Source organism: Coffea eugenioides, chromosome 7 (genome assembly GCF_003713205.1).
Source record: "Coffea eugenioides isolate CCC68of chromosome 7, Ceug_1.0, whole genome shotgun sequence".
In the NCBI taxonomy this organism is placed as follows: Eukaryota; Viridiplantae; Streptophyta; class Magnoliopsida; order Gentianales; family Rubiaceae; genus Coffea; species Coffea eugenioides.
Genome location: NC_040041.1, coordinates 4,284,032 through 4,296,256, shown reverse-complemented (window position 1 = coordinate 4,296,256; position 12,225 = coordinate 4,284,032). Strand labels below are relative to the sequence as shown.

At 36.9% G+C, this 12,225-nt stretch overlaps 2 protein-coding genes across 2 annotated transcripts; one reads left to right on the top strand and one right to left on the bottom strand.

The window, feature by feature from the left end:
• Positions 1-366: 366 nt before the first annotated feature.
• Positions 367-3,867, bottom strand: LOC113778650 (MLO protein homolog 1-like). The gene is made up of 14 exons (XM_027324124.1): positions 3,745-3,867; positions 3,580-3,637; positions 3,199-3,452; positions 3,000-3,116; positions 2,845-2,905; positions 2,687-2,772; positions 2,356-2,430; positions 2,077-2,165; positions 1,881-1,930; positions 1,746-1,786; positions 1,448-1,621; positions 1,317-1,352; positions 1,090-1,218; positions 367-923 (listed from the first exon to the last, which is right to left on the bottom strand). Exons 1-14 carry the CDS (start codon positions 3,865-3,867, stop codon positions 534-536), a joined length of 1,683 nt encoding a protein of 560 aa, XP_027179925.1. The 3' UTR covers positions 367-533.
• Positions 3,868-5,841: 1,974 nt separating this feature from the next.
• Positions 5,842-9,925, top strand: LOC113778507. Its single transcript, XM_027323943.1, has 5 exons — positions 5,842-6,028; positions 7,268-7,382; positions 8,106-8,205; positions 8,721-8,807; positions 9,591-9,925. Exons 1-5 carry the CDS (start codon positions 5,968-5,970, stop codon positions 9,723-9,725), a joined length of 498 nt encoding a protein of 165 aa, XP_027179744.1. The 5' UTR covers positions 5,842-5,967; the 3' UTR covers positions 9,726-9,925.
• The last annotated feature ends 2,300 nt before the right edge of the window (positions 9,926-12,225 follow it).

Below are 12,225 nucleotides of genomic sequence, written 5' to 3'. Positions count from 1 at the left end.
ATTCTTGTCAAAAATGAAATAAAGATGAGGGGATGATCATTCAGTATCCGGTTTTTTGTGAAAGACCAATTGCACTAAGCAATTTACTATTTTTGTATCATCTTATTAACCCGTGTATGTGAAATTCCAATTTGACCTCTAACACCATCCACAAAGATTAACTTAATTGTCATTACCAAAATATGCCATATGAATAGGGGGAGTATAGCAACTGGTGATCATGGTCCTGGTATAGCCAATACGTGGACAATCTCAACAAACGATTCATGTGAGATTTAATTTCATAATGTTCACTTTAAATGATTAGATTTCAGATTTGATCAGGGAAATGAGTTTATGTAATGAAGTTTACATTGATGAGGGAAGTGAAAAAGAAACCGAAAAAAACCTGTCCACCATTAGGGATTCTCTAGGCTTTGGCTAAAGTCTTAAACTTCAGGAGTACCATTTATACTATAATCCCCACTGCATAATTCAAAGCTAAGGAAGAGGTGTTTGACAAATTTAGAGGCTTGGCTGGATCATTTATCTGCCTATGACTTGGAAAAGGAAAAATCCCAGTTGTAAGTTTCTGGTTCTTTTCCTACAATTTCTTTCTTTGGTGAGTTATGATTCCTTGAATTCTGATCATCGCTGGAGTTCAATGCAGGTCCTTCAGTCTCTGAATAGTCAGCATCTGAATGATAAGGTCTAGGAGTTGGGTTGTTGATACTGCTTTCAATATCAGAGTTCGTTTTGTATTTATGAAGCAGATGTATGGGTGATGAACCTCTGGATGGAGTAGTATTCCCACTCATAAGATCTGGCGACATATCTCCTTCTGCTTTTCTCAACTTCCTTCTTTCTTTTGCGGCCTTCTGCCATTTCATTAGTGCCTTCGCAGTCTGCTCTTCAAAGATTGCCTTCTTCATATGAGATCCCATCTGTGAATTGAGCACAAGTACAAGCATTTAAGCTTTCAAATATGTTTTAGTAATTAGTTTCAGAAATGTCCATCAAAGGCATGATTTCGAACTGAAGCGCGGTGATTATGGATATGATATCGAAAATTGACAACAGGGTTTGGAGTTATAGCTGAGGGGAACTTACTTGAGTTACCAAGGCATAGAGAGGAAAGGTGATATAGCTACCTAAGACTTGGACTGCCACACCAAGAAAGACTTTGGCTAGTATTACTGGCAAATTTTCGTGGAAGCATGAAGTTAGCCCAAATTCATACTGCATTCAAGATCAGATTGTTAATTATTTGAAAGAAAAGCTAATGAATATGAATATATTACAATCGAATGGTAACCACAAGAGTAGCATTGATTTACCCATGTCCACAGAAAGTAAGCCATTTGGAATGCATTCTGCAAAATTTGACAAAGCGAGGTTTTTTGTTACTGAACTTTTCACCACCCTCTACGATATTTTCACAAGATTATTGCTAGGTCGTAAGTAGTACCTCGAATGAGGTAAAATGAATCAATCCAAGAATGAAGTGAGGTCGATTGAACCAGAAATACTTGTTACTAGGCTCCACAATTGGAACTCCTGTTACCACTGTTGTTCTATCTTGAATGTGTAGAGCCATGTCCATGATTATTATTTGAAGCTTTGCACCGATGATGACGAGCATCTGTTCCGAGTGTAGCATATGATACATCAAATCCTTGTTACTTTTGTTCTTGCAATTTTTGTTCGAAGAATCTATACGACTAATTAAAACTAAGAAATACTTGAGATCGTAGATGGATGCTTACAATTGGCGGCACCAGTGATATGGCAAAGAGAGAGTACCATCCTGCATGGTAAATTTGGAATTGGTCAACAGATTGATGGTTCATTAACAATACAAGGAAATCATAATCAAGATCCAGAATACGATATACACTTACTATAGACATTTAATGCTAGGAAAAGGATCGCAAATGTCCAGAGAGGTATGCTGTCAAGAATTGATTATTTGCTAGTCAGTCCATAATAAACATCCCAAAACTCCAGACAGACAAAACAAGCTTGCGTGCCTTCGAGCGGGCTTGAAACAAACATTGAGTTATGTATCTTCATGAAAACATGGACATGTACACATACCTAATACCAACTACTACCTTGAAATCATCTTCCATTGATCTTTTAATGTACCTGTGGAAGTCAAATTTACTGTTTGCAGCAAAATGTGCCTGCAATCCAATGAAGGGGATTAGAGATTGTTGGCTTTGAATGTTGAGTTCTTTCTTCCTAAGTAGTGCGCCTTGTTGTTAGTTTTGTATCACCAACAACCAAAATCTCCCCACTTACGGATAAGAACTCAATCACTTGCCTAATCATCAGAATCAAAAGGGTGCTGATTAAGTGAAATTATGCACGTACATTTATAAAACCATGTCTCAAGGTCAAGTAGTCTGTCTTTGTCACGGAACAAAAGAATTGTCTGAAAAAAGCTGCCTGGAATATAAAAATTTCCTCCAACAGTTAAAATAGACAAGAATGTGGTGAGAAAGTGTTAATCATCATTTAGCTAAGTATACAGAATATGATCAGAGAATGAAGGAATACTTTTCGATTCTCTTATTGAGATTTTAGCTTCCCCCCCGCCCGGGGGGGGGGGGGGGGAGGGGGGGATTTGTTGAAGCAAAAGGAAATGTTTTTGGCCAGAGTTTTTGGTGCATGTGATGCACTTCTATGACATATTAGAACTTACAATCCATCGAATGCCAGGCTTTGTGGAGAATCCACTATATTGGCGAATGAAAGATGTTTGATGCACGAATCTGAATCTGGAAGGATCTGAAACAAGAACATTACGGTCAGTAATTTTTCATACCGAAAGACAGGAGTCTAGTAGAGAGTGTAATGTACCATTTGTCAACTGATAGTTCAAGGAAGCTGTTTCTTGTTCCCACGATTTCCATTTCTTCACCTGTATAGTCAATGCAGTTCTGTCAATCGATAGCCCTCCTTCCAAAGTCAAGGAAAAACCACTAATTATCAGAATCTGAGATTTCAGGACTTACTTTTGCTCGTGCTAGAACAATTGTGAGGACACTATAGAGAACATGAAAAACCGCGAGCACAAATATGAAGATGTGTAATTGATGAATCCCTGATTGAGATATCAACGGAACTTTCTTCTGGCATCCCCAAGATACATGGTTCATTAAGTAAATTCTGACTGATAAACATTTTGTCGATAAAGTATCTTAGCCGACTTACATATTTAGAACAATGATCGGTATCATCTCCATCTGCTGCAGCAAGAACTCGGCGTGCCAGTGCATCTCCAGCATGCCAAAGCAACTTTCTCCGATCGCTGTCATTTTTATCCTTTCCAGTGTCAGCAGCCTCTTCGTCCAATACTTTCTTACATGGAAGCATAGTGTCTCCAGCTCCTTTAGAAATGCATATTTTGCTGATTGGTTTCTGGCCAACAGTGATCAGCAGGGATATGAATCCCAGGAGCATCAACTCTATAAATTTGCACCCCATATGCAAGCAAAATTAATAAACAAAAAAACATCAATTAGCGCAAAGAAAAAACTCCGTTATCAAATCTTCTGATTATGACAAAACAAAGGTGATCAAGGATAAAGCTACCGGCTTTAATTTTCTCCAGTGCCTCGAGCAGCGCCTTTTTCTGGCTTTTCTGAAACCACTGAAAGTTGTACATAAAATCAATCAAAGTTGTTAACTGAACTCCAAGACACAATGTTGCAGTAGAGGGAAATGTGCCTGGACTAATCAAAGGTGATTAATTATTACCTTTGCAAGAGAATGAATTCCGTGCTCAATAAGAACCGAAATGATAACAAAAACAGCACAAACAGCAGCAACTGCCCAAGTGGGAGTCTCCTTCAATGACCTGTCACCAGCGCCACCAGCCATTGCTACAACAGACCAGCTCTACTTGAACCAATTTGTCTGGCAGGAGAATTCTTGCTGTGTTAATACTGAGCAAGAAATTAATGGTCAAGTCCAATTTTATCGCCATATTATCAAGAGACGTCAAATTGACTTAATCATGCATTTTCAAGCTGCCGGCCGATTACACCAACAGTTTAAAATGATATGTGGTCGGACCTCCTCAATTAGCTAAAAATGCATGTAAATTAATCTGCCAAGACCTGACAACTCACTAGAGAGTAAATGCTAGGAGAACCAAACATGCATCACTGGTGCAGTAGTGATGGAAAATTACTAATAATTATTCGAAATGAAGGAAATCTTTAATTTTATTCTAGTGTAAGTATAATTCTGATTTTGTCCTTGCCTGATAAATTTCTAAGACTGGAGTTCCAAACGACAAACTGCAGCAGGATTTTAGATACACTGATCTCTGTGATGCTTGACAGGATTGACCAAATCAATGACTTAATTATGTGTCCGAGCAAGTTTAACAGTAATTAAATTCAAAGGGTGAGTTTAGTTAGTGCATGGTCTTTGCTTCATGAACGCGTTATTTTTGTCTTCTTATACTACCTAATTTGATTACTTGGTCCAAATTGATGTAGCTTGTTGCTTCTCGTTCTGTCCCTGCCATGATTTATATTAATTCGGTCCCTCTCAAAGTACTAGCTAGTATCAAGTTATTAACCAATAATAGTTGGAATCAAACAAACGAGTTTATTCTTTTGTTTTCAGTCTATGATATAAAATCCAACTGCACAGAACTTCAGTCAATGACTTGTAGTCATTTGTTGCTAATTTATGCTGCCGATTGAAGGTTAGGCCTCCTGCAAGTACCCTCCAAATTTCTACAAAGAATTACATCAGTTCCTCTACAAAGAATCAAAATACCAAACAAAAGCATACCTCTACTGCCCTATATCAGCCATATCTGTTCAAAGTTCTTATGTTACTTATCAAAAATAAAATGACACTAAATTTGTAATCTATCTTGAGTACATTTTTTTGGTGCAATCATCTATTTAATCCCATCTAGATCAACTCTATGCCCTAACTTGCTTTAATTATAGCTTAGTTGCCCTAATTAGATAGTCATCTAAAGGGGCAATTGTAGCAATTGACAATTGAGATAGCTATATGGAACAAATGCAAAACTGAAGGAGGAAAGTTAACTTTAATCATGAAGCCTAAGCCTAAACCTAGGGCTGTCAATAAGGTCGGATCAACTCGAGTTCGACTCATATATTAAGCCCAAACTAAATGTGAGTTGAACTTGAGTCATGTTAAGATAGGTCCAATTTAGACCCAACGCCTATATGAGTATAATTATATATATAATATATATTATAATATCTATAATGTAAAATTAATTTATATATGAATTTATAGTAATTCATAATTATAAAAATATATATGTTATATATAATTATGTTGGAGGATGGACTTGATGGTTTGGAGAAAAGGAATGCAAGTGAGAGGTTCCGAATTCAAATCCTTCGGCTAACACTATAAAAAAAAAATAATTATGAGATTTGGTCAATCCCGATTTGAATCTAAAACTCATATAATAATGTGAGTTAAACTTGAACTTTTTAGCTTAAAAATCATATAATTAATGAGCCGAATTTGAACTTGTTAAAATCCAACTCAGAAAGCCTAATTGGCACTCCCGCCGAAATCCGGTGGTTTACAATTTAATTCGTGTATTGGTTGGAAATTTTATTTTGGGCTCATCTGATGCAGAAAATCGGAAAAAATCCATATACAAGATGGCTATAAAAGCCCATGTTGCATGTACCTAGAATACCCTTCCTGACCTAATTATCAGCCCATATAAAATTTTTATTTTCGTCCACTGGTCTCTTAATTCGATATGCTACCACGTGGTGCTTACGTACTCCAATTTCATCGACAAGAAATAATCTTAACAATCAAAGAAAAAAGATAAAATATTAGTTCGATAACTTCTGAAGTATTAGTACTGGAATATCTCCGACCAAAGTAGACCACCCTTTCCAGTTTTCACTCACTCATCAGCTAAAAATAGCTCCGATTTTCCCTACCTAAAAATTCTGAAAAATGAATTCCCTCGCAAACTCGATAGTTTCTGTCAAACACCCTCGGACCCATTTCTTAACTGGTAAAAACTCTCTCCAATTTATCGGTTTTCATTCAAGATTTTATGGCGTCCATCTTTTTTGAATTATGTAATGTTAGTCTTAGCTTGTTTACATCTTGCATGTTGATTCACGTCTATAAGCTTCTGAAGATAGATTCTTTCTAGCTTAATATATGTGTGTATGATAATGTTTTTATGTTCCTGTCGGAATTTATTTTAGTTCCACTCTGAATATTGAGTTTTTTGAGCCTAACTTCTGATTTAACTTTGGGATTTGTGTTTTGCTGTAGAAAGGGTCATTCCTAGGTAACTACCATATTTAAAGGTATATCTCCTGAATTTTGTGAATATAGTTATCCAATTTCTTGTAGTCCCGCATCGGAAAAGGAGCTTGAATTACTTAATATATGATACAGTAGTTTGAACTTTGAAAAGGCAGCGGTAGTGGGAACCGACTGTAAAATTCTTTGTCGTAGGTCTGTGCTGGTTCAAATCCAGCTAGGCCGAGTAATTAGAGGCTATAAGTATAACCCTCTTGTCCCTCATCAAAACTCAATATCCTGTAGATCAGGGATCATACTTAAACTAGCTCTTACATTGTTTTTCAATTTAGACATTATTTACCTTACTCGTCTATTGACGATTGTAACTCAAGAAGGTATTTAGGAAATAAGATGATGTCTGTGATGTTTACAGTGATGTGGATTTAAGTATTCAAGAAAAACAAAATGTTGTTGTTTATTCAGAAAGATGATCAAGGATAATGTTAATTCTGAAGGTGGATTAGGAACACAATCAAAACATGCTGTAGATGAAATGTGAACACGAGTGCTAAGAACTTTCAGGGCTTAGAGCTTTCCAGGTTATTATCACAGAGATATCATGCTTTAGTGTCCATACATTTGCTCTCTATTTAGTCTCGATGTCATTCGAATGCTGAGCTGTTTGAAGGAAACCACTTATTATTTTGGCAGAAGAGGTCTACATTACTTGTACAACAAGCTATGACTACAAAATTTTATAACTCTTCCCATTGTACAAGGAGTTAACTTGGCCCTATGAATTTTATTATTTTTAGCATGTTACTTTAGCAAGCTTCTGACTCAATAACAAGGCTTACAGCATAAAGTTGCCTACAGATAGTCAATTACATAAAAAAAATTAACTGATGTTGGTGTACTGGAAATCAATAGTCTTTTAAATAGCTGGAGGTAATTTAGTTTGCTTGAAAACTATGTCTAATTGTGTCTATGGTGCTAGGGACTTCTTTGCAAACGGACCATTTTCTGAGTTCCAATAATGTGCTCTGCATCCCTGCTTCACAAAGCAATCTGAAACCATTGAAATGCAGGAGGTCACTGACAGTGCAAGCTAGGTATTGATGTCCATTGTCTTTTTTGGTAGTCCATGTTCTGCCTTGTACTGCTTGTGTTTGCTCCAAATATCTCTGGGATTCTGCTGTTTGGGAGAAAATCTGGGGTACTAATGCTCATGGTGGGGAGTAGAGTAACCTGATGTGGCTTATTCGGCATTTACATTCAATAGAGAAATGCAACTTGGGGTATCAAAATTTTCCTTCCTGTCGACATAAAGATTGACCTTGAATTCTTTATTTGCTGAAGGTATTATAGATGAAAATTTCTGCTGCACATACTGGTATGTGGTACTCTGATAACTGATGAAACAAAGTTAATTCTAAGGTGGCTTTTTGATATATGATTTGATGATATTGGAATTAAGTGAAATATGTGGATCCTATTCTGCTGAGTAAAAATGTAAAAGGAACTAAATATGCATCTAGGGAGAGATGTAATTTACTGTGATCTGCAGAGTAAGCCTATAAATGTAAGTCTATCGTACACATCAGTACCTAGTACGTATCAGTACCTCTTCTGATGTCCAAAGACTTGAAAAAGAGAAGCTGTTAGGGTAGATTGCACAGATAGAGAGATGAGTCAAGAATACAAAGCGAGTTTATAAGTATGATATGTTAGCATCCATGATCTAACTATATGAAAATGGATTTTTTTCCTTTATGATTTTTCTTTGCTTGACCAAATTTTATTCCCTCTGTAAAATACCCATTCTTACTATGCAGTGGAGATGGTGGAAGGCCAGGTAGTGCCAGTATCTTTGTCGGTGGTTTTGTTTTGGGAGGAATAGTTGTTGGGGCATTAGGATGCATTTATGCACCTCAGGTAATGATGGAAGACAACTTACTTACATGTCAATTAAGGTTGGCTCAGAATTTAGAGCACTGATACTTCTTTTGAAGTCTTCTGTCTTGTATACTGGATTGCTCTGAGATCTTAAGAAAATGCAACATAATCCTTAGCCCATCCAAAATCTTTAAGTTCAGAAGTCCCAAAGAGTAGGAGTTTTAGTAAATTTCCATGAAGATCCCTACTTAACAACCAACTCCACCCCTCTCCCCCCTTCCTTACCCCCCGCCCTCAAAAAAATAAAATTGCAGTATGGGAAGAAAAGAAAATACCAAGAAGATTCTTCATCTGTTTCTGGAGGCAAGGGATCCAGTATATCAGTGTTTGGCAGAATAAAATCAATTATTTCGTAGCTGTTTAAACGTTAAAGCTGTAAGCATACTGTTCAGACGTCCTATTAGCAAGAGTAATCTGTCTGCTATTATTTATAGGTTGTCATTTGCGGCACCATGTTCGTTTTGATAACATTTAACATTGTAGTCATCTTCTAGATAAGCAAGGCACTTGCAGGAGCTGACAGGAAAGATCTAATGAGAAAGCTTCCAAAGTTCATATATGATGAGGAGAAAGCTCTGGAGGTAGGGATTTGTTCTTTGATGTAATTCATAACTAACTTTTCTGGTGACTCATAGGATCTTTGGCTGCCATTTTGTATGTGATGAGGGTTGTGGTTATGCAGGGGTGAATTGGGTTATATACTGAAAGCTATCCATCGAATCCTGCCATATGATATGCCCTCTTGATGCATCCTTTCTCTCCATTCTCTATCTCCCCTAAATCGAGATATGAGTGTCATAAAGCTGCCATCTGCTATGTGAAATTGAGTAGCTCTATTAGGTCGTCTAACTTTTGCATCTGCAGCAGTCTCTGCTTTTGCACATTTGCTTGTTTATGCTGTCAAAATTGTGGAAGTTAAACATGGTTTTAGAAGCTTATATCTCATTCTATATATTTTGGCTTACTATAACTTGTTGGATTGAATTATTTGGTATTACCAACCTTTAACATCATTCTAGTGACGGGTTTTTAACAATTTTGTGAGGGAAAAGAGACTGGTTTTTAGCAACCTTTACCATCATTACCGACCTTCATTGCATCTGGGAGAACATTCATTCATCAATAGTTAAACTCATTTGAACCTGTTGGTCATTATTTTTGTTCTATGAATTGTGGTTTTAGAACTGAAATTGACCGTCCAATGTTTTCAGGAATAGAAAAAGGATCATAAAAAAGAAAAGAAAAGGAAAAAAACATTGCTTTGTTCAACATGAGTATCCGTACTCTTGGTTGATTCCTTTTTGTTTTAATTACTTGTGTTATGATCTCTGATATTTTCACTGTTTTTGCCTTGATGAGGACAGAAAACACGCAAAGTACTGACGGAGAAAATTGCACAATTGAACTCTGCAATAGATGAAGTTTCTTCTCAACTCCGTGCTGATGATGCCCCAAATGGAGCTGCAGTAACCCCAGACGAACTCGAAGCTTCCATATGATGATACTATGCATTTGACATATGCTACTCGCTAGCATCACTTTGCATTATCTATAGCTTTCTGTTACTCGCATTTGTGTTCTAACTATCGAATTGGATATTGTTGGATGTTGCTGTGGCCAACAAGATGTTTCCTGTCAAAGAAAGATATTCCAAGACATTACAAAGAATCTAAATGGATGTGGATTATACTTGATAATTTGCTTCGTCTAAAATGATGACCATTCATTAGCACACAGGAACATTTCTTGCTATTCTATAGTCAAGACTGTTCATGATTTTGCAAAAATGATATTGTTCATGACAATTTGTTGGTTTGTTTTACAATGATGTTGTAAACATGGGTTGATCTAGCGACAAAAGCCTTCTCAAGCATTCCCCCCAAGATTGAGAATTGGCTTTCAAATAGACGATCATTAGAACTCGATGATCAAAGGGCTAAAAAACTGTTTGTGGCTGAGCCAACGGGACAACGGCTCAAGCCATATGATTTGGGGAGAAGTGGTATTATGGCATAAGAATCGTGAAAATGGATTAAGAGATGCATTTACGTGCTAGTTGTCCAAGTCTGGAGCTTTTTTCTTTTTTCCTTTTTCTTTTTTTGTCGCAATGGTAACATTCTTATAACTTAATCTATGTTAATCTAAGGGGAAGAGGAGCCGATGGGAGTAGAAATTTCATATCCACTGAAGACAGTTACACATAGTGACAATTTGATGGGAGGCACCCAACGCTATCAAGACTTAAACGCTTGACGGCGACCAGCAGGCTGAAGGGTTGGTATCCAAGTGTGGAGCTGGAACTGCAAGGTCATGAAGAACCCAAACGCTTGTTTCCATGGCCTAATCACTAACGTATCATGCGGCAAGTACAATGGGACGTGTCGATGGGCTATCAGGAAAATCAATGCTATGGGCCTAATCACTCTTTATTATACGGGAAGTAAATGTGACGATGGGTTCGCAACATATCACCTTCATGGGCCAATGTTTTTGGACAACGTGGACAGTGTTTCGTTGCGGATGCTTGGCAACTGGAACCATCAATGACATAAATCCAACCATGTGTATGCAAGTTCAAAACTAGCCCAATCTGAAGTTTTCCTCTTTTGAAAACGACACATCTCAATTATAACCAGTTCGCATGTATTTCTTGATACGTCATGTCCCATGTCCTTAAGGCCCACTTCCACTTTTCAGTGGGACGTTTCTTTTTTTCTTTTTTTTTTTTTGTGGCTTCAAAATGTACAAACCTTAGGGGAACCCCAGAAAAAAAAACTATTCAAGTAAAGATATAATAAAATTGATCTTATACACACTAATAATAAATAAAATAAGAGGTATGAATATATGTCACATACGTAAAAAAAATTCAAATTCAAATTCAATTTGAGATTAAGAGATATGTATTCATACTTTATTTTTTTGCTTATTGATAAGAAAACTCGCAACCGCTATTTGAGAATACGCACTGAATAAATCCTATCCTGTACAATAGTCTGCCAACCATACAAAGGGTAAGATTCACTAAACAAGCCCTATGCGACGGACGGATGTCCTAGGAGAAGTTTGTACTCGGATTGATAGGAAGGTATGACATCAATTTTACCATCTTAGCCAATTCAAGAGATATATGCTTGAAATTGCAGGTCTAATTTAAATCGGATATTCTTCAAAAACAGCTCAATTCAAATTCTTTTCAAATTTGACGCGTCAAACGCAATAGAAAACTTTTCTTTTTCTTCCCTGTATGGTTCACATTAAAACTCCCCTAGACGAAGCCACCCCACGCCAAAGTTGGCCAGCCTACCAAGTTAAGCCAGACTAGTGACAATTAATTATCAGTATTCCGGGAAAGGGAACCTTAGGTTATGGGCGAGTTTGATGATGTAAGGTTGAAAATTGAAATACTGAAATGTGTATACATCACAAGACGTGGATCTGAAATGAACGCGTTTTTGTTGGTATCGTGATTAATCCGCCAGAGACTCTAATAATCATGTCCCATGTAATAGAATAGGATTTCAAAAATAAAAATAAAAAAAAAACTCAGAATCGTATATTTTTAAAAGCTAAAATTGTGGTGCCAAAATTTCCTCTTTTTTTTTTTTTTATTCCTTTCGTGACCAATGACAATACTATACATCTGCAGATAGATGCCACTGTCATGTGTGGCTCGGTTGATAACACCAACACTACAGTTGCTTGGCTGAACGGCATTGAATTAGTTCTTTCCAATCAAAGGGCTTAACCAAACCAACTCGAATGAAGTTTCTGGGTCCGGACTTGAAAGCAAACGGAGGAGTAATGTAACGGTCCACAAAAGACCACCGAAGGCTAGATTATATGTTTCTGTTGACTATTATGAGCAGCAGACTACATCATTCATGGGGAGGTAACGGAACATCTTAACAGAACACATTTTTGGAACGAGCATTGGTACGAAATGAAGAGACAGAAAAATCAGCTGTTTTTCACACTCCGTTTGGATTAGCTATTTTT

What these genes read in the sequence shown, in the direction of transcription:
- LOC113778650 (XM_027324124.1), bottom strand. Translation starts at nt 3,867, where the DNA reads ATGGCTGGTGGCGCTGGTGACAGGTCATTGAAGGAGACTCCCACTTGG. An exon ending in CCTAGCATTAAATGTCTATA is followed by an intron (nt 1,787 to 1,880) that starts GTAAGTGTATAT and finishes TTTACCATGCAG; the next exon opens with GATGGTACTCTCTCTTTGCC. An exon ending in TTCATTTTACCTCATTCGAG is followed by an intron (nt 1,353 to 1,447) that starts GTACTACTTACG and finishes CAAATTTTGCAG; the next exon opens with AATGCATTCCAAATGGCTTA.
- LOC113778507 (XM_027323943.1), top strand. Translation starts at nt 5,968, where the DNA reads ATGAATTCCCTCGCAAACTCGATAGTTTCTGTCAAACACCCTCGGACC. An exon ending in TCACTGACAGTGCAAGCTAG is followed by an intron (nt 7,383 to 8,105) that starts GTATTGATGTCC and finishes CTTACTATGCAG; the next exon opens with TGGAGATGGTGGAAGGCCAG. An exon ending in ATGAGGAGAAAGCTCTGGAG is followed by an intron (nt 8,808 to 9,590) that starts GTAGGGATTTGT and finishes TGATGAGGACAG; the next exon opens with AAAACACGCAAAGTACTGAC.